Raw genomic sequence first — 21,970 nt, 5'->3', positions numbered from 1 at the left:
TAAATGTGCTAATGATTTGAGTGATGGCGGGGAATAATCCGCCAGCGCTCAAGCCGGCAGACGCAAATTAGACATGTAAATGCTGACCTTTACCAATGGCATTTGAAATGAGCTGTCGGAAGTGATCTGGCCCGGCGCTTGCTGTCACCTTTCAGCTGGGGTGCTCACGCATCTGCACGGGCATAACGGGCGTCCTCGTGAATCAGACGCCTGGTCTGACTGCTGTTATTTTTCTCTTTGGAGGCCTGGTTAACCTTGACCTGTATGCAGGGTTACTGAGCTATTCAGCCAATAAGCATTTAAGATACAGGCCGTCATACATTCTGTGCAGAGATGTGGACACTGGCACGATGTTGATATTGATAACCAGACTGTAAACAGAGTCGCCTCAAATAAGCAGCTAATAATGAATTGCAAATGGGGCCAAGGTATTGATCCGCCATTGGCATTTGGGATGTGTGGAGAGGAGGGGGCGGCGGGTTGAGGTTGCCAATGTCGATGATTCATCAAGCAGCTCCCTTTTGTGCGAGGTGGCCTTTGACTGTGAGCTTGTCACTTGCTCTTGTTATCTGCTGTTGCTCCCCAGCTTAACGTAAAGCCCCCCTCCCCCACACAAAAGGGGAAAGGGTGGACGGAGGGGAGCCAATTATTGGACAGGCTGCCTTGATAGTGTGGCTTAACAGCTGGCTTATTGAATGGATGATGGGAGGGGGCTGCTGCTGTGTGCATGTGTGCATTAGAGAAAAAGAGATGGTGAGGAAGCATAAAGCCTTGGCAGCGTGCCATCCTGGCGAGCGCCCGTGGTATCCTCGCTCAGTCTGCCTCGTAGCGAGCACTCATTCTCCTGGGCACCCAGCTTATCACTGTGTCAACATCTTTATGGGGCTCTAAATATACCGGGATCAATACAAAGTCTTCTGAGACATCCATCTACTGTATCACAGCAACGAAGATATTCATCTGCTCCGGTCTGTGCTGTGCAGCTCGGATTTCCTACAACAGAGTCCCTTAATAGGAACCAAAAGCTGCTTCACTTTCAACGCTGTATTATAAGAGGCAATGAGGCACTACAACACGCCGTACTTGTGTCAAATTAGAAAAAAAGGTGGAGGCATGAAATTCTTTTTTGTTGCCATGATTTAAAAGTGCCAAAGTAGCAGAGTGATACAGGATTTAACGGGGTTAAATTGATGGCTGACAAAAGGTAGAAATATAAAACAGCAAGAAAACGACACATGCATTGCTGTTTTTCAACCATGGTATATTTAAAACTAGGAAACAGAACTATATCTGAAAATTACATTAACACAAGCCATGTGCGACTTGAGTTTAGACCAGTCTGGGGGTTGTTAGTTTAGCTTAGCATAAAGACTATCCACTATATTCCTGGACAGCAACAGGTGCATCTAAAGAAAATCAGAATATCAGGAAAAAGTTCAGTTTTCCAGTGATTTCATTCAAGAAGTGAAATATTTCATGACTTTTTTTGTTTTAATCTTGATGACTACGGCTTACAGCTCATGCAAGTCAAAAATCCACTATATCAAAATACAATATTAAAACACCAGTCCAAATACAGGATTTATAACAAAGAAATGAGACCTTCTGGAAAATTATTCTCATTTATGCTCTCAGTACTTGGTTAGAGCTCCTTTTGCACAAATGAATGCTTCAATGCAATGTGGCATGTTGGCGGTCAGCCCGTGGCACTGCTGGGGTGTTATGAAGCCCACGTTGCTCTGATAGCAGCCTTCAGCTCGTCTGTATTGAGTCTGGTGTCTCTCTCATTTTCCTCTTGACATTTCCTCAGAGATTCTCTATGGGGTTCAGGTCAGACCAGTTTGCTGACCAATCAAACACAGTGACACTGACAGCGTTGACTCTGGACTTGATCAAGACCAGTGGACCAAAAGCCGCAGATGACATGGTACCCCAGACCATCACTGACGGTGGAAACTGAAAACACTGGACTTGAAACACCTTGGATCCTCTCAGATCTTCCTCCAGACTCTGGGACCTTGATTTCCACATAAAATGGACCTTGGACCACTGACCAACAGTCCAGTTCTGTTTCTCTTTAGCCCAGATGAGATGCTTTTAGCATTGTCTGTGGTTCAGGGTTGGCTTGACATTTCCTGGACCCCTCTGTGTGTGGAGGCTCTTGATCCATGGACTCCAGTCTCAGTCACTCTTTGTGAAGCTCCCCTAAGTTCTTGAACCTGCTTTGTTTGACAATCCTCTGAAGGCTGAGCTCATCCCTGTTGCTTGTACCACACTTTTCCCTTCCAGTCATCTTTCCATTATTCTGCTTTGATATAGCCTCTGAGGACAGCCTGCCCTTTCAGCAGTGACCTTCTGTGGCCTACCCTCCCTGTGAAGGATGTCAGTCATTGCCTTCTGGACTTTTGTCAGGTCAGCAGTCTTCCTCATGATTGTGTTTGTGTGCACTGAGCCAGAGTGAGAGAATGGCAGCTCAGGAAACCTGTGAAATGGACTTTTCCACAATATTTTCATATTTTGAGATAGTGGATTTTGATAAAATGAGGTATCTACACGGAGATACCACCTGGCCTACTAGTATTCACTGGCCAGATGATGATGACTGTAAGTAAATGCTACTGAGAGGTCTATGCACGAATATAATCCTTGTAACCCACTGAAAAATGAATCAAATTTCAAGCTGTCAGACATGCATTGATGATCAATGATACCTGATCCAATAAAAATACTGGTTTAATTTAAAAATTCTTTACCTAATATAAGGTTGCAATGATTCTCTATATATAAAACAGCAATATATGCATTATAAAGGCCATGATACTTGGCAAATCGAATGTATTGAATGTATGGAAGCATATTCCATTTACTTTACTTCTCAGTTAATAAGATAATAATCTCAGAATTACAAAAGTTAAAAACTAAAGAAAAATATGCTCTGCGACTGACTATATTTTGAGCATGAGTCTCAACTGTTGTGAATGAAGTGAATGTTCTTGCACTAAACAGTTGGAAATCTTAGATCATCGACATCACTCTGTTTGGCATTTTTCTCCTGATACGTATCCCTCGTCAGCTCTGATCACATTACCTGTGTGCACACGGTAGTGGGTTTCCAGCTGGTGCTTGAGGCTGAACTTCTTCCCACAGCCGTTACATTCATAGGGCTTCTCCCCGGTGTGGATGCGTTTGTGGCCCTTCAGCGTGCTCTCATCTCGGAAGCAGCTCCCGCAGAACTCGCACTCGAATGGATGGTCCCCTGCTGTAATGTGGAGAGAAAGAGGCCAAGTTTACTTCACATGCAGAAAAGATGCTTTGCAAAAAAGTCAAAATGACATATCCTCTCTGAAGGACATGATTGACATCCAACAGAGTATGGATGAAAATGGTCTAAATATTTAATCTAAATATTTAATCTAAATAGCATCCGTATGGCAGGTTAAGCTCTCATCAGTGATCTGAGTATGGTTGGATCATAAAACACAGTAGTAATGCCTAAAGAAAGCCACATTACTGGATGTTTTGTGGTGGATTTGTGCACAATGCCAGAACAATACATGTTTATGCTCGACTAAAAGGCTTTAACACCAGTCCACAAATGAACCAATCTGTATCCGTTTCTAAAAATAACCTTTATTGTCTTCTCTGTGAAGCCTTTAATAATTGTAGGCTGTCATGGCTGTTTACTGGCTTAGAGACGTGTTATCAACTGTGTGCTTAATGACTTAATCAGTGACCCAGCCGATGAACAAATGCATCTAAGTTCAGATTAAAATGATCATAACGAGCATGTTTTAAAACACACTTCAGTAAAAAAGTTAGGACATTATGTTAAATGTCAATAAAACCTGATTGAGACCAGGTGAGTTCAGAATAATGACTTAAAGTGACATATTTCTTCACAGGGCTGTCAGCATTAGCTGCTTTGTGATTGGACAGAGTCAGCTAGTTTTTGCTTGCTTCCACAAGGGTTTTCCTGGAAGAAACTTCCACTAATTTTCCTCATGCATCATGCATTTTTTGTCCACTTGTAAATATTCCTTTACCTGAGTAAATGATGTAGTGATATAACAAAGTGGTGAATGATTCAGACCAAAACTATACAAGCCACAGGTGTGAAAACTCCCTTAGTTAGATGTTGTGTTAGCAATATCTGTCCTGTTTCACCAAGTTCATCTATGGGATTACTGTCATTTTAAAATCTGATTTTAGTTGCCAGGTATACAGACAGTGTTGGGCCTAGATTTCTTATACTAACAGAGAGAAAGTGCCAAATAAAAAAGAGGAAAAGCTAAGCTGGAAAGTCTCGCCTTTCCAGGATCCGTCTCGAGTCAGTCTGTATCAGTGATACTCAACGCGTACTCACATGTGGCTCATTTGTGATGTTTTGTGGCTCTATTATGTCTCAATTTGGAATATTATTCCCCCAGAAAAACTTACAAAAAGGGAAATTTTGACCTCAGGAATCATCCTTGGCAAGTCACATTGATAGGTTGTTTCAGTTGGCTTTAATTGTCAACCTTTATTTTTCGTCTGTATATTTCCATTGCCCTTATTTGCAATTTTTTGCCAATTTTTTCCTTTTTATGCCAATTTTAATCCATTTTCACTGCTTTAAGCCTGCTTTTGACATGTCTTTTGCCACTTATGTCCCATATTTACCACCTTTTCACCAGTTTTTTGCCTCTTTTACCCTGATTTTTGCTATTTGCATTTTTTCTAATTATTTGCCACTTTCTGCTCATTGAAGCTGCCTAATGCCACTCTTTTCCCCATTTTCGCCACTCTTTGCTGCTTTTTGCTCATTCTTCCTACCTTTTTGCCTGTTTAGTCACTTTTACATTTATTTTTTGTCATGTTTTTGATGTGTTTTCACCATTTTTGCCACCTGTAACTTATTTTTGGTAACTTTTCACCAATTTTTGCCATGTGTTGCCTTTAATGCCAGTTTTTCTTCCCATTTTTTTCACCTTTTAAGGCCAGTTTTTTTTTAAAATTCCAGTTTGTGCCATTTTATGCCTACTTTACCCCTTTTCGCTCTTTTATCCCTTTTTCTACGTTTTAAACAATTTTTTTTTTGCCACTTTTAACTTATTTTTAATGTCCCTTTAACCTGTTTTTGCCACTTTTCACCATTTACGTATGGCTCTTGCTAAGGCACTTTTCACCTATTTGGCTCTTTGGTTGCACAGGGTTGAGTTAACACTGGTCTAGATATATACTGTAACTGGTTGAGCATTTATTATGGCAGCATAATGTAGGCTCTGACTTCATCACTCCTTACAGGTGGATGCTGGGGTGGAGTTGGGTTGAAAGCATGAGCACATCGCATCTGTGTCATGTGATTTGGTTACGGTGCATGTCAGGTGTGAAAACAGTATTACAGAGTTGCACTTGAAAACTTGAAATCTAGCTCAGGTGCCTCCAATTTCTCTCAATCATTGCTGAGATGTTGCTACACCTTGTTTGCAAAAATCAAGCGATGAGGTCAAAGCATGCATGTGACATATATGCTAGTCCTTCTGCATCTAGCTTTACATGGACACTCAAGAAACTGTTCCTAAAATTCCACGTTGGCTCCATTTTTCAACATTGCATGACTTAACAAACCTCTGTAGTCATAAATGCTGAACTACAAAGGGTTAGATTTTCTCTTGCTGTATTTGACACCGGATGACTTAATTGTTTTGTAAGTCTTTTATGTTGAAGCGCTAAAATTTCAACACCTATATCTTAAATTTTTAGAACCATGTTTCATGCATTTAAAATAATGTTTTTGGTCTTTTTAATTAAGGTAAAAAGAAGAGAAACTAGACTTGAATAAGCTTTCTGACATACCTTTATTGCCTTTATTTTGAAGGCTTTCCTCCACTACCTGCTTCTCCTTATGCCCCTCCTGTCTAAGTCTGTCCTTCTGTGTAAACATTTCCTCTCTTTTATATTTACAGTACACCTTATTTGCATGCAGAGTCTTATTTTAAACTGGCAGAGGATGAGAATGTAAGCAGATGTGAGAATCTGCAGAGCACAGGGCAGCTTTAATGGATACTCTGATGTCAGTGATCAGGGTTATTATGATTTCCAGCGGTCCAAGGACTAATTGTATTCTGGTGTTTGATGAGGAGCTGCTCCTTGCGTCTATTGCACTCTCCAGCCGACTAATGTTGTGGATATTTATTAATGTATTTCAGTCCAGTGCTGCAGGTTTAAGTCACCATCAGTGACCTATGCCTTTCATTATCTGCCTGTCCGAGCCGCAACGTGCCAGCGAATAAATTGCATTTCTCGTTATGTGTTGCTGCCGCTGCCCTGCTGTTAAGAGACAATTTCCAATCCATCCTGCATATTTATTTAAGATATTTATGCTCTCTTTACAGTTTATATGTTTATTTCAGGTAGGGATAGGAAGGATGAGGAATGAGAGATGGATGCCTTTGGAAGAAAAGCTTTTCTATGCAGTGTGATGTTGGACGCCGTCCCATTAAAGAGAAGCTTTGATAGAGATTGGGGGGTTTGTGGGTGAGGGGGGGATAAAACCGAGACAGGGATGGAGCAGGGGATGTGGGTGTATATGGCGGCGGTGGTGGGGGCGGGGTAAAAAAATCAATAAAAGTGACAGTCTTTATTTGTCTGCGTGAAGTTATCAGTGGCTCCCGCTGTAAGACATTGTGCTCTTTCTAGCGTTTCAACCACAGCAGAGATCACAATCCATCACGGAGCTCGGTGGGCTCGCACAACGCCGCAGGAATAATAATTGAGCTCAGATTCACCTGACTTTAATTAGGGCCTCCGATCAGACTGGCGAGAGGGATGCTAATACTTACAGGAAGACTATGGAGGGTTGTTTACGCTTGATATCCTGCTGGTGCATGAAAACGTTATCAAAACCCTGGAAGTAAAAGGAATGAGCTCACTGTTTGTCTCAAGGTTTTACCTGAAAGGATATACCTATGTGCTTTCCCCATAAAATATGTACTCTTCAAATTTTTAATTCAAAAATGCTGGATTTAAACAATAGAACGTGGATTTATGTCCTTGACAAAAACTGTGGACAGAAAATGTTCATGTTAGGAGGCTTTGATGTGAATAACTCTTCACTTTGAGGCTATTCTGCTCAAAATACTCTTAAAAGTCAAATTCTATCCACTTCAACCCACTTATCCTCTGTACTTCTTTAAACTTCATCTTCATCGTGAAACAGTCATTTACAATGCAAACACAGACACTTTGTTGGATGAATCATTGGGATTCAATGTCTCCAAGTTTTGGCACATCTCCAACACCTTAAAGCACTGGCTCTAAAACTGTGAGGCACAATCCGTGGAGGGGGAAGAGACAAGAAGGGAGGCCCAGGTAAGATCCTGATCTGGGCCTCCTTTGAAATGTGATTGGCTTCTCCAGAATCACAAATTATGTTTGGCTATTTGCCAATGTCAGAAGCAGGCTTACGAATCGACTGTTTGGGCTGCAAGAAGCTCTATTTACATTTCCAAATGGCACATTTCCTTCAGTAAGCCTCTTTAAATAGTAAGACCAGACAAATGTTTTTATTTGGGCACTGTAGAGTTAAGCTGAGAGGATTTAAAGCAGCCACTCTATTACGTTATGTTTCAAAGTTAGAAAAAAATTAACATTTAAAGTCAAAGTAAAATAAAATATTAAATAAAAATAGAAAACTCTAAGTGATGTTCAGCTCTCAGCTATTATTTTAACCATTTAGTCTCACCTGGACTTTCTGTCTTAAAAGCCATTAAAACATTAACCCTGTGGCTCTAAATGTCCTTTTCCTCAGGAAAACTTGGGCTTTAAGGATATGTGTGCTGCAGGAATGTCATTGGAATTTACAGAAGTTATATGGGACTATAAATATATTATAAAAAAAAACTAATCGGAAATTAAAACTCAAAGATTTCTATGTATTAAACACAGTAAACATTAATGACTAAGGGTTTGTTGCAAAAACCTGTTCTTCCATTTCTAGAAAAAAAAAAAAAAAGAAAAAACAATTCTGCAACAGAAAGTCTTCAAACTATTCATATTTTTAGGATAAAAGTCCTTTTCTTTTGGGAATTTAAATCATTTTTATTAACCTTATTTGTGAAATAAGGTTAAAATAGGCAAAAAATTGGCAATTAAAAGTGGTAAAAAATAAGATTATAGTGGCAACAATGAGTCAAATGAGGCAAAATAGGCTGAAAGTGGCAAGAAATGGTTTAGAAGTAGCAAAACAGGCAAAAAAATAACATTGGAAAGGGTTTAAAAGTGACAAAATGGGGTTAAAGTGGCAAAAAAAGTGTTAGAGTTGGCAAAAATTGGTAGGAAAAACTGATGAATACAGGTTAAATCTGACCAAATTTGTGTAAAGAGGCAACAGTGGGTATAAAGAGGAAAAAATGGCTCCAAATTGTTCAAAAATACATCACATGCTACATTTTTAAATTATGAAAAATATTCTTTTTCTAAGGCATCTGAAGACCCCCTCTGAGTGTCTTGTGATTACCAAGGGGGTCCCAACCCAAACAAACAAACAACAAAATGCCAATTGTTGAGTATAGTGCAGGAGTTAGAATCCAGTTTTGTTAATTCAAAACAAGAAATAACCTAATGTTGGCCTCCTAAGACTTTTATTTTGTTGTTTTATTTAAAGGAGACATATCATGAAAAAAATCGCTTTTTCAGGCTTTTCTAACAAAAGTATGTGCCCCTGGTCTGTCCCTCCCTACCTCTCTTTCTCCACCTTTCAGAAAATGTGTGCTAAAACATGCTGTTCTCAGATTTTCCCCTCATGATGTCATGTAGGGAGTTAGCCCCACCCCTAAGTCCAGTTTGCCCCTCCTGCTTGGAAGAAAGTTCTGACCTCCTCCCAGGAGAGCCCCGTCTATTACAATAATACCCAACTGCAGCCGCCGATGCCGTACAAACCACGCCCCCTACAAAACACCCTCCCTACAAAACACGCCCACTTATGCTATTTGCTTAGTTTAAGGTTAACTTAGTTTGGTTTAGATAGGCCTTAATTAGCTTTAGGTTAGGTTTAGCATTTCAATTTCCACTGGTTAGTGTTTGAATTAATTTATTGTATGGATCGACGGGGCGTGTTTTGTACGGAGCGTGGTTTGTAGCGGCTGCAGCTAGATCCTTCTCATTCATTAAGCCACATCCATTTCCTGAAAGGGTGGAATCATGTTTGGGTTCAGACTTCTGTATAGTGAGATTTAAGGTTCACGCTTTCTTTATTAGCACCTAAAAAAAGAAAAAAGGAGTTTTGGTACATCAAAGATGCAAAATAACACATTACAGAAACACTAATTCACATTTTAAGATACAGTCTTACTAAAGAAATGACAAAATGGTAAAACATTGCTGATTAAATCTAAGTTTTTACAACACACTTTTAGAGACATCCACTCTAAAATAATACAGTGACAATCCTAGTTTAGAGAGATGGTGACATTGGATCAGGTCCTGTCCAGCACTGCCTGACTCATGATAAAGACATCAAACAATGCAGAAATTCTCTCACTAGAATAAAAACTCCACTCCGATGCTGTTAAACAGAGAGCAGATAGGAGCTGGTATTATCTGGTTGCCGTCCAGCTCTGTGCTCAGTATGCATATCATGCATGTTATCTCCTGCAGCCACTCGGGGACGCCAAAGTGCAAAGTAGCTCTGCAGAGCTTTAAATAAATCAGACAGGATTCTATAATCACATTGTGAGGATGTAAAGGGCCTGACAGGACTTCATTTTGTAGGGATACTCTCATGGGAAGCTCCCAGAATAATAGGGACGTGTCCTTTGTCCATCCTAAATCTGACACTATTACTTTCCTTCTCTCTACCTATGTCCTCCCTTTTCCTTTATCCTCCTCCCTCCTTTCTCTTCCACATGGCAGAGACACCACAGATGAGGACCCAGCACATCGGGGTGGAACCAGACCACGGTGAGTGGACCCTTGGGTGCCCCCGAGCATCACCACCTGCGTCTCCTGACCCCCTCCCCTCCTAACGTCTCTACACCACATTTACACCCTCCATCTCCTCTTTTGACACCCTAAAGGCCGTCTGCAGAGGGTGCGTGCGCCCGTGGGCACCCTGGGCGTGTTCATTATATACTGTAAGAGCCCGTAAATCACTGGGCGCCATCACTGCCAGCGCCAGAACCGACTCATTCTCTCCCGTGCTCTTTTAAATTCATTCACCGCTCTCTCTCTCTCTCTCTCTCTGGCTGTAGTGCTATCAAATACAGCTGCGAACACAAAACACCCCGCCACAGCAGACAGCAAATTGGCTCCGAGTTTAAAAAAACACACACACAGACACTTACACACAGACAGTGCACAACAACAGAATATTAATGAAGGCCTCGTCTGTGTGGAGAGTCGAAGGCACAGCTGCTATGAATGCCATTGTTAGAAACCCACTCTGTGTGTTTGTGCGGTACACTTTGGCTTACATATATGCAACAGAGATGTATAAGCAAAATAAAGAGGTGACACAGAGCTGATGGAGGCGATGAAAACAGCAGGTAGACGGGAAAATAAGCAGAAAGACGCAGCAGGGAGAGGAGGGAGAGATGACATGATTAAGATGCTGAAATAAACACCATTAAATCCGTTTTCTCTCCCTCGTCCTAAATGGTGATCCAGTGTCAAAGCGGCAGCGGCGAGGCTGCGTTCAACAGATAAGGCGGCAGACAGGTAAAATGAAGCACACGTAATGAATGTCTATAAAAGTGCTTTTTGCTGCTTTTCTGTCGTCGGTTGATACAACGGAGCGGTGATTCAACCAATAACGCTGCTATATCTAGAAAGCTTTCTGAGCTGCCTCGGTCTGTCCATTAAAATTAGAGCTGAATACCTGGAACTGAGATTGTGCTGTTTACAGGGAAATTTTGTCAACACTGACTCCCATTTCTTGAGGAGATGCTCGCAGAAAATTGAGATTTTTTGCACAGGTTTTGCAGCTCATGCATGCATCTTCTTAAAACTTCATTAATACACAATAGCAAGTAAATATTCTGACCCTGAAATGCTGTTACTACCCTGATAAAACTTCATCAACCTTCAGACTCTAGAGTTTTTTTCCAGCTTTCTTTTTTTGTTTAATTCAATAACGGCTGCTTTAATTCCAGCTTTACAGAAAAAACCCCTTCATACGAGTGCGACTGAATCGTCAAACTAAAAGGCTTAAAGATGGTTCAACAGGTGGCTGAATAAAACATTCAAGCCTGCACAACAAAACCAGAATATAGAGCTGCATTCAACAGGTGGAGCGCCGAATGCTTCAAATCAAATCAATTTTACAGCTCGTCATCCAAGAATAAGAGTAGTGATTTAACCGAGTGAGGTAAGTGCCTGAAATCATTGGAAAACATTCAGAGATAAGAGTCCATCAAAAAGGATGCATTTGCTTCAGATGTTACGCTTTCAAAATAAAAAAAGAACAAAAAATGGAAACAGCACGAGATGAGTTATTCTGAACATACAGAGACTAATAGCGTTTTCACTAACACGCCAAACTTCTGCAAACACAAACAAAGTCTTTGAAATCCATCAGCCTGGAACGGGTTACCAAGCCATTTCTAAGGTCATGTTCACACAGCAGGCCTTAATGATCAGTTCTGATCTTTTTTCAGATCTGATTTTTTTGTTTGGCTGTTCACACTGCAGTCCAAAAGATCAGATGCATATCTGATGTAGAACCACATTTGAAAGTGGCTGATTGTCATTCAAAAAAAAACAGATTCAATGTGACTTGCACTGTTCACACTGTCAGAAGAGAAATAGATATAAGTCACATGTGAGCAAAAAAATTTGATTCAGGTCACTTTTAACTGCAGTGTGAATGCAGCCTATGGCTTTGGGACTCCAGCAACCCATGGCGAGAGCCATTATCCACAAATGGAGAAAACTTTGAACCGTGACAAACCTTCCCAAGAGCGGCCAGCCTACCAAAATTACTCCAAAAGAGCTTGGACGACTCATCCAGGAGGTCACAAATGAAACCAGATTAACATCTGCAGGCCTTATTGGACTCAGTTAAAGTCAGTGCTCAAGAATAAGAGACTGGGCAAAAATGGCACCATAGGAGAATTCCTCTGTAAAGGTAAGAATTATGATTATGGTGTCTGACTCGGTCTTCCCAGAAGTGCATATTGGACAGCAGCCACAGGCTAGATGACTCAAAGCCAGAATTTAAGCAAAAATTGTCCTGATTTGTAGCTGTTTGCAATCAATTTCAGATAATCCTCAATTGTTCTACTGCTCCCTATCACATTGCAGCTGTCCTGACTCGTCATGGGACCAGCAATAAGCTATGAGAGCGAGTGGACTGTGTAGTGTCATCAACTGGATGTTACATATTTTTGCAACTGACAAACAAACACAACTATGCTGTCTTCTCAGTCAGCATTCTTTCTGCATAAAGAAGTGCAAAAAGTGCAAAAGTTACAGCGGTGCCAGACTTTTAATTCATAAGAAATAATCATAGGCTACTTTTGAGCTCCAAATACAGACACATTCAGGGAAAAAAGCTCATGAAGAAATGGTAGCAGACATGGGTTAAAAGCCTCCATCTAAATATGGAGCGGTGGAGTAAGAAAACGCCCACATACGGTCCATTTCCAACAGCCAGTCCGGTTTTGCCCTCTGGGACATTAACAGCACAACCCGGGGCTTGTTGCAACCCTACCACCCATTCAGACAGTACTATAGGCCAGTGGTTCTCAACTGGTGGGCCGGGACCCAAAAGTTGGTTGCAGAGCCCTTTTTAGTCGGGTCACAAATGGGTTCCTGGTAACAAAAATTGCACCAAAAAGTCCATGTTTTGTCCTGTCTCTTTGATTTGTCACATTATGTACTCTATGCACTACTGTACTATTTTTCAATAAATAACTCCAAATGGTTGAAAAATATCAGAAATTCGGGTTGCAATTTTCATTGAGGAGTTTATGGTGGATCCTGGGACTGGACCAGTTAGAACTACAGCTCTAGGCCAGTGATTGTCAAACATTTTTTGACAAGGCAAACCATCTTCATATCTATGCAAAATCCTAAGTTTAGTTCACGTAAAGTGAAGCATGGTTATTCAAATTCACAATGCACACCCTGACATGCCTCACTCCAACATTTAGGTACAAGTAGATTACATAAATAAATGCAATATATTTATGTTTTTTGCAGCCTACATTTTAGCCACACCAGCCTTATTCAAAGTCGTTGATTAAATCAATCTGCTGTTGCAAATCCAAACATTTTTTCACCTGTTAATTGCTAATTTTGTACCAAATTATCAATCATATACATACGAAATGAAGGCTCAGTGTGAAAATACAAATAATACCACCAAGAAATAACTAGTTGTCTAAGAGGTTGTCCAATTTTTGGATACCTTATGATATTGTCAGTTTTAAAACTATATTATCATCATAGTGGTAATCTTAATCATTAATAGAATCCAAAAATACCAGTGCAAACTTATGTTAAAATATCTTAGGTTGTTGTAAAGTTATTTAAGTCAGACATGGTTTTACAAATTCCCAAGGCCCACCTTTTGAGACCCACTGATCTGTCATCACATCCACTGCTTACTCCACCCTAAAGGAGTGCTCTTGGTCACTTTTTTCTACAGATTATTTTCCCATCCCACTTGTAATATGCAAAAACATCCAGAGCACCACCGGGGCTGTGTCAGTCTTTCTTCTCGCCCTTAGGTGCCCTTAGATGGCTCACTCGCCACTACGCCTATGTCTATACCCTACATAAGCCTCCCATTTAGCCCAAACAAGCCTAAAAAAAGTCTGAACAGTACTGTATGCAGAAATATTCTAATGTTCAGTGTGCATTTACTTTCCTCCATTCCCATTAAATTGTAACTGATGTTCTTCACTTCCTGCCCCCCATCTGACATTTGTGCTTCTTGGACTCACATGACTACAAACCGCCTGTGCAGGATGACAAGATAACCATCCCTACTTTAAGGAAAAGCACTGATGGTGTTTGATCATTTACACAATAAGAGAGGAAACGGCTCATTCCCATCCATCCTAGATTGAGGGCTGGAACTAAAAACTGTGAATAAGATAACAGAAATAAGCTAAAATAGTTTACATTTACAGCTACAACACCTTTCCTCCATTAGCATTCTTTAGTATCCAGTTGTCATTCATGATTCAGATGAGAGAGGCTCAGAATTGATGAAAATGTTGATTGGCTCATTTGAATCGCCTTCAATTATAACCATTCAGCTCACTGCTATAAACTTTACGAGCAGCAGTAAATACGGGCTCTCCAGCCCTGGGTTTTACCTCTCAGGATACAATACAACAGGCAGCCCCAAGCCTGACTGATGTGTGGCTCAAATTGAAGTATTAAAATGTCATCAAAACACCTGAGAGATGCCCCCTAACACCTTACTTTGATATATATTTGCTGAAGTAAACACTGATCAGAGTTAGTATCTTAAAATCCTGTTTTTATTGGTAAGGATGCAAGGAAAAGTCTATTAAGTCGAGCATTTCTTTAGATTTGGAGTAGAAAATCCAAGGTTTTTGACTTTATTCTGCCCTCTTCATACTGAAACCTGAAGTAAGCACTAAAATAATAGGGGGAAACGTACCGAGTTAAGCCATCTTTAAAACAGAGCCATTTTGGTTGGATGATAAGAATATTTCACTGGCATATCGACCCATGCTCCGTAGGTAAGCTGCAGTCTGATTCTCAGAGGTAGAAATGCAGTCTCACTCTGTTTTTAAACACCGTTCCCGTCTTGTTACTCAGCAAATTGTGAATGAGATTATTAGGATCAAAGTGTAAATGTAGAGGAACACCATGTCTCTCCCTCTCTCTCTTTTTGGAGGGTAAATTAGGACCTATTTCTGGTGCCAGTAATGGCTGTGTGAGTTGCTGACTTTATAATCCCCTGACAAAAGGCTGCACATCATATTTAAACGATTGCTTTCACGGCGGGCTCATTGTGATTTAACACACGCCCGCAGCGGGATGAGGTTCAAAGTGGCACGAGGCTGCAGAGTCTCATCTGCGGCTCAGGAGACGAGCTGAGGTGACATTTGCGTCGCCCGGGTGGGCAGGTGGATCAGGGACGCCGCTCGTGTCTTCTCCAATGTCTGCTAGACGGAGCAGATGTGTGCATCTCTGATACTGTACAGGCGGCTCAAGCAGCATCCACCCCCCACCCCCCAACCCCACCCCCACCACCTCCCCCCTCAGGCCTCTACCACCATCACACACTAATGGTGTATTCGCCTGACTTGTAAATAGGGCCGACTGCTCTCATCTCACAGCCTTTCGTTTCAAATATTTATCCGTGCGCTGGTGAGCTAAATCGGCTCTGACAGTGAGACTGTTATTTAAGGTCGCAGACAGGCGGCTGGGTGAGAGAGCGAGAGGAAAAAAAAAAAGCAGCCATCCCTCGCCACTGAAATGGGATTCATTTCCATGTGTTCATATTCTGTCATGGCTTTTTTTCTTCTTTTTCACTCTCAATAGCCGCATCCGTCAGACTACCTCTGCTCCCTCTGCTACAAACAATGTATTAGTATCCCGGCCTCGCCTCAGCAGAGAGCCGGCGCTCAGAGAATTACTAGTGGACTGAAGGAAAAACAACTGAAAAAAACCCAGCCAGCACTGTAAATAAGCTTGGTCTGACTGCTGCAGAATTCATTCTGCTCTGACCTGGATTAATGCTGTTTATTCAGCTGAGCTAAAGCACCAATGTAACTGGGCTGGCAGAACATCATTCTCTCTCATTTCCTAAAAATAAAACACCACTCTCTACTGTAAACTGCATTTGGTCAAGATGCGTCGTGTTGAGTCAGACAGTGAGGATTAGGAACACATTAACAAGACTAGAAGGTAATTTTCTGATCAGTGATGCCTAAATATGTCAGGATAACATGTCAGAATAAAACAAAAATGTGGGCTATTACTTTAAATGCAAACATCCACAAATAGAAGAAAAATAAAACCTCCTTTCTGTATAATTATCTGGATCTGTTGACAAGTTTACATAATCTAAAAATGAAATATTGAAGAGTTTTTAGTTTGATTTTATCTCTTTAATGTGAAGTTTCCTGTTTCAACTGAACACAGTGTGTTAATCTATACTTTCAGATATTTGCACTTAATCTTAATCATGGCACATACTTCAACACCTTTGCATCTTTTCATGCATTTTCAGTTTCATATTTCAGTTTTATTTTTCTTTCATACCTTTATCTTATCTATGCAGGATCCTCAACAACAGGAGTATTGCTCTTTTGTAGACTTTAACGTCTCTGTGCATTATTAGCACCAAAACTTCAAGTCATATTCTTTATGCCAAGGTTGTAATAGGATTTTCCATCAATTTTGATGCTTTTCTTTCTTTTGTTTGTCACTTTTAGTTTTGTTTCAATAATTTTCCCCACTGGTTACTTACATAAGTTTCAATATTTGAAAATGCTTCATTCAAGTTTAATTTATTTTAGTTTTAGAGAAAGATTCAGTACTGCTCTAGCCCAGGAGTGTCAAACTCAATCACAGCAGGGGCTGAAATCTAAATTAAGGTCCAACCTGAGAGCCAAACAGGGTCAATGTTATTTTCACCAGCATCAATTATGAGGGACAATAACTTGACACTGATGATAAATGGTTTAAAAAGGTCAAAATGAAATGTTTAAAGGCTCAAAATCTGAAAGAAAAAGTCAAACGTAATAGTTCAACAAAATTAAAAGTCAAAATAATATTTGAAAAGGCAAATATATGAGATAGAAAGGTCCACATCATGAGTTTTGAAGTTCAAAATGAGATACATTTATAAATCATGAGTTATAAAAGTCAAATTATAAGTTAAAATTTTAAGTTGTGATTTAAAAAGGTCAAAATATCAGATTCAATTCTAAGTTTTGAGTTTTGAAGGTCAAAATATCAGATTAAATTCTAAATCCTGAGTTTTGAAGGTCAAAATATCAGATTAAATTCTAAATTGTGAGTTTTGAAGGTCAAAATATCAGATGAAATTCTAAATTCTGAGTGTTGAAGGTCAAAATATCAGATTCAATTTTAAATCCTGAGTTTTGAAGGTCAAAATATCAGATTAAATTCTAAATTGTGAGTTTTGATGGTCAAAATATCAGATTCAATTCTAAATTGTGAGTTTTGAAGGTCAAAATATCAGATGAAATTCTAAATCTTGAGTTTTGAAGGTCCAAATATCAGATTCAATTCTAAATTGTGAGTCTACAACTTCAAAATATGGGAATAAAAGTTAGGGTGATGAGGTTACAGACCGGGCATAACTGGGCGGATTTGGCCACTGGGCCTTCAGTGTGGCATCCACCTGCACACTCGGATTTGGGCTTCCAGATGTTATCTGAAATGATCTCAAATTCTGCATGAGAAATAAATGTGTGAGGAGTGAAGAGGTCAGAGCATCAAACACAGACGTGTGATGCTGCTGTAATAAATGTTTAAACAATTACCAACGTGAGCGGACTGACTGAGCCGTAGATGTGCATCAAATATGAGGGATGTTTTTTTGAATTACTTTACACTCGAATGCAAATAAGCAGCATCAAAATAGATTTCAAATATCAAAAATGCACCTTAGCAAACTGTAAGCCCCTCAGACAGTCCCAAAATGTCCTTATATGAAGCCAATTATTGTTGGATACATCCATAGAGACACAGTTTACTGAAGTGGACTAATGGATTCGAGGATTACGCTAAATGTCAAGCACAAACTTAAAAAGAAATATAATTTGTGATATTGCACCAGTAGTTTGCATATATTTTGGCCTGGAGACATGCTGAAATATTTAGATGTGGTGAGTTGGAGTTATGATGCTCTCTGAGCTGATGAGTAAGACCTGCAGGAGGTTTGGGTGTTCATATTTGGGATTTGGTATCTGCTGTAGTTTTCTGGCTCTGTTATCTGAAATAGAGATGCTGAGGAATACTTTGTTGGGTCACTATGATTGTTTTCAGCTGATGGGGCATTCGTCTTTGTCTGAGGACTCGAATAATCACTACATGTTTGCACATGAAAACATGCAAACAAGCTGCAACTCTGTCATGATCACTCTTTTTATAAGCAATAAAACTGAGCTGTTGCCTCCATTAAACATTTCTGATTCAGGATTATGAATTATTTAAAATCAATATTTTGCAAAAATTAATGCTTAAAAACATTAATGTTTGAAACAAACAAATTAAAAGGACACCTTAAGGCTTTTCTCCTGTCACCTTAACACCAGATTTTTTTTTTGAAGCAGCATATTTTCAGAAAAGCTTACAAAGATGGGCATTTAGCCCAGCTGTTATAGAATATAACAATAATACATGCTCAGACTATCAGGCCTGTCTCGAACCAAAGTTACAGACCTTATTTTCATAAGTGTTTTCATTTTGGAGTCTGCTTGTTTTTGTGGGAGGTTGTTTGAGATTTATTCAGATCTTTGTTCTGCTACACTGCTGTGGGCTTGGGGAGCACCGTTTCATCATTTTTTTATTTATGCGATACATAATGAAAATGAAAAATAAACCAAATCTTGAATATTTACAGCTCCAAAAGCGAGTACGAGGGCTTTATTCCTCCTGTTTTGTTTGCACAGCCCTCAAGTAGTTTGTCTTTGTCATAACTCTGACAAGGCTTCAAACATTTATTCACTAACTCTTTTCAAACTGCTCCAGTGGTTGGAAATCTCTGAAATATAATCGGTCAAATGACTCTGATCCACAACACTTGAAATTCTTTTTCATTCCAGCGACGAACCCTTGATGTCAATACCAAACCGTTCTTCACTGTCTGCCGCGCCCCATTAGCAGAAGAAGGACATCCATGAGAGATCTTTTCTGAATTAAAGGGCACAAATGATGATGCAAGTTCACTGCAACTTTTATCCCAGCAAGAGCAACGTGAGTTGAGTAATTTCCTGACCAGAGATGCAGCAGCAGCAAAGCACTGGTGCACCTGATACAGAACAGGTGGGATCAAGGGATGGATTATCAGATGGTAAAAAAATACTGCAAGCTTTTCAGTTCTAAAGTTTTTCACTTCCAAAGGATATCTGGGATTCTTATGACCTGCTTTGGATGTCCTGGATGGTTTACCATCCATACTCAACAGTTTTACTCATGAATTTACTGGATTACTGTAAATAAAGTTGTCTTAACTTAATGCTTTTGCTCTGTATCTGACATCAACTCTGTTTTTCAACAGTCACCTGGTCTATGGACTGGATAGGGGACGCCACACTACTGTGGCTCTGACAGAGGCCTAAGAATGACTGCTGTGTAATATATGGCCCTAATAAGTGACTTAATGCGTTTGTACGGAAAAGGATTAGAGCCACTGAAGAAAAATTACTTGAGATGCAAATTTTTTTTTTACTTGTGAAGAAAAGTCAGAATTTAGAGATTAAAGTCAGAATTCTAAGATTAGAGTCAGAAATGGGGGAAAAAAAGTCAGAATTCTAAGAATATAGTCAGAAATGGGAGAAAAATAGTTAGAATTCCAAGATTTAAATAAGAATTCTGAGATTAAAGTCAGACTTCTGAGATTAAAGTCAGAAATTGGAGATCAAAGTCAAAATTCTGAGAGAAAAGTGAGAATTTCGAGATTAAAGTCCGAATTCTGAATTTAACGTCAAAGTCAGAAGTCAGAATTCTGAGAGATTAAAATCAGAGTCAGAGATTAAAGTCAGAGTCAGAAGTCAGAATTATGAGTCCTAAAAAATGTCAGAATTCTGAGATTAAAGTCATTTTGAAATTAAGTCAGAAGTCTGACATTAAAGTCAGAAATCGGAGATCAAAGTCAAAATTCTGAGAGAAAAGTGAGAATTCCGAGATTAAAGTCAGAATTCTGAGTTCAAAGTTAAAGTCAGAAGTCAGAATTCTGAGAGATTAAAATCAGAGTCAGAGTCTAAGTCAGAGTCAGAAGTCAGAATTCTGACTTTGACGTTGAAAAATGTCAGAACTCTGAAATTAAAGTCAGAAATCGGAGATTAAGTCAGAAGTCTGAGATTAAAGTCAGAAATCGGAGATCAAAGTCAAAATTCTGAGAGAAAAGTGAGAATTCTGAGTAAAACTCAGAATTTCAAGATTAAAGTCAGAATTCTGAGTTCAAAGTCAGAGTCAGAAGTCAGAATATTGACTTCTAAAAATGTCAGAAGTCTGAGATTAAAGTCAGAATTCTGAGATTACAGTCAGAAATCGGAGATCAAATTCAAAATTCTGAGAGAAAAGTGAGAATTCTGAGTTAAACTCAGAACTCCAAGATTAAGTCAGAATTCTGACACCTTAAAAATGTCATAAGTCTGAGATTAAGTCACAATTCTTAGAAAAAAAGTGAGATTCTTGAGATTAGAGTCAGAATTCTGACTGTTTTCTCTAAATTCTGACTTTTTTCACACAAGTACAAAAAAAAAAAAAAAAAAAAAAAAATTGCATCTCAAACTTTTTTTTCAGTGGCCCTAATCCTCTTCTGGACATTTGAACAATATCTCCTGAAGGCCGGAAAGTGATGGTTGATTGCTATCATACATAACAAACAACCTTTTTTAGCAATTGATCCTGTTAAATTTTTAGTGAAAATACTTTTAGTTTTTGTTTTAACTGTGAGACAGCGATGAGTCCACTGGACAGCTCACTAGTGGATGGGGAGTAAGGAATGAGTGTGATTTAGGACACAGCCTTTGTTTGGTGTAAAATACTCCAAAGAAATAAGAACCCAATCAACCTTGAGCTGCTTAGATGAATGGAGTTTAGTCCTTCAAATAGCTACAACCAGCTGGGGAAGAGGGGAAGCCTTGCACTGAGGGACAGTGGAGGGAGACTTGTGCTACATATTCTAAAAATCTGCATATTATACCTTTCACCATCTCGTTCTCTGAAATTGACTGAAGTTGTCTGTCGGCTCTATAGATGAATCCAGCAAAGATTTTAAGCATCATCCCGGACCTTGTAAGATGTCCCTTGACCCTTGTTATCTCAAGTGTCAAATTGTTCTCACGGTGGCTTTCATTGACACTTCAGCTCTTACTTTCACATTGAAGATCGAGTGCTTCCACTGACCTGTGTGAGAGCGTAGGTGACGTTTGAGTGCAGTATGGCTGGGGAAAGTCCGGTTGCATTCACTGCAAATGTAGCTGCGAACGCCGGCGTGGACCTCCATGTGCTGCTGCAACGCTGTCTGGGTCTGGAAACGCTTCCCACAGAGGAGGCAGAAGATCGCCATGTCCGAGCCTGCAGACAGAGAAGATACGCAACAGCAGAGTTACAAAAAGTTCACGTCAGTTATGCTTTTAAAGTTGCTGCAATGTGCTCAGATTTCAGAGATGCAAACAATCAATCAGCAGCTTTTGTTATACCCAGGGACATGCAACAGGTGTTCGATCACAGGCTGTGATATAGAACAATTTAGTAACTGTTCCTGCAGAGGCTTACATGCCGTATTTATGGGATTAAAGGTGCACAAAATACTCGTGTTTCAGAGTGGGTGTGTAGAACGATAAAGATCTCCTATGCAATACTTCAATCGAATCTTGACTCCAGCGAGCACTGTGCATTTTTCTCCAGCAGAGATAAAGAGCGCGCAGTTGCAAGCACACAAACATAAAAAAATCACAAACAGAAGAGACGCACACGCAGACACGCGCTCGGCTTGCACGCTCCCTTGAACACACTCCCTTCACACTTTTTCAATTACCAGGCTGGGGAAAACTCTGGGGAAGGACTGAGTGTTTGGAGCTCAGTTTCTATTTCATCAGTCAATAACACATCTTTGGGGCAAAGCTGACACTAATTTAAAAATCTATGAAGAGCAGCCCGCCTCATGTTCATAACCACTGAAGGAGGAGGAGGGCCCACGACAGCCTCCGCGCCAGATCAATCACTGTCTCGGCTGCTCTGAGCGCCGAAGACGAGGGATGGAGGGAGGATGCAGCGCTGGAGGATGATGATAGGAGGAAAAAGG

General features: G+C 39.9%; 1 protein-coding gene across 3 annotated transcripts in view; it reads right to left on the bottom strand.

Annotated features, from left to right (window-relative positions):
* Positions 1 to 21,970, bottom strand: part of zbtb16a (zinc finger and BTB domain containing 16a) — a 309,589-nt gene that overhangs the window by 11,591 nt on the left and 276,028 nt on the right. For all 3 annotated transcript variants that reach the window (XM_041801573.1, XM_041801571.1, XM_041801572.1), the window contains exons 5-6: positions 21,070 to 21,240; positions 3,089 to 3,259 (exon numbers count right to left, since the gene is read on the bottom strand). In XM_041801573.1, the coding sequence (XP_041657507.1) occupies positions 3,089 to 3,259; positions 21,070 to 21,240 (342 nt within the window). The remainder of the gene's footprint in view (positions 1 to 3,088; positions 3,260 to 21,069; positions 21,241 to 21,970) is intronic.

The sequence above is a fragment of the Cheilinus undulatus genome, linkage group 12 (assembly GCF_018320785.1).
Source record: "Cheilinus undulatus linkage group 12, ASM1832078v1, whole genome shotgun sequence".
Lineage (NCBI taxonomy): Eukaryota > Metazoa > Chordata > Actinopteri > Labriformes > Labridae > Cheilinus > Cheilinus undulatus.
Note: the sequence above shows the minus strand (reverse complement) of the source record. Positions and strands in the feature narration are given on the sequence as shown.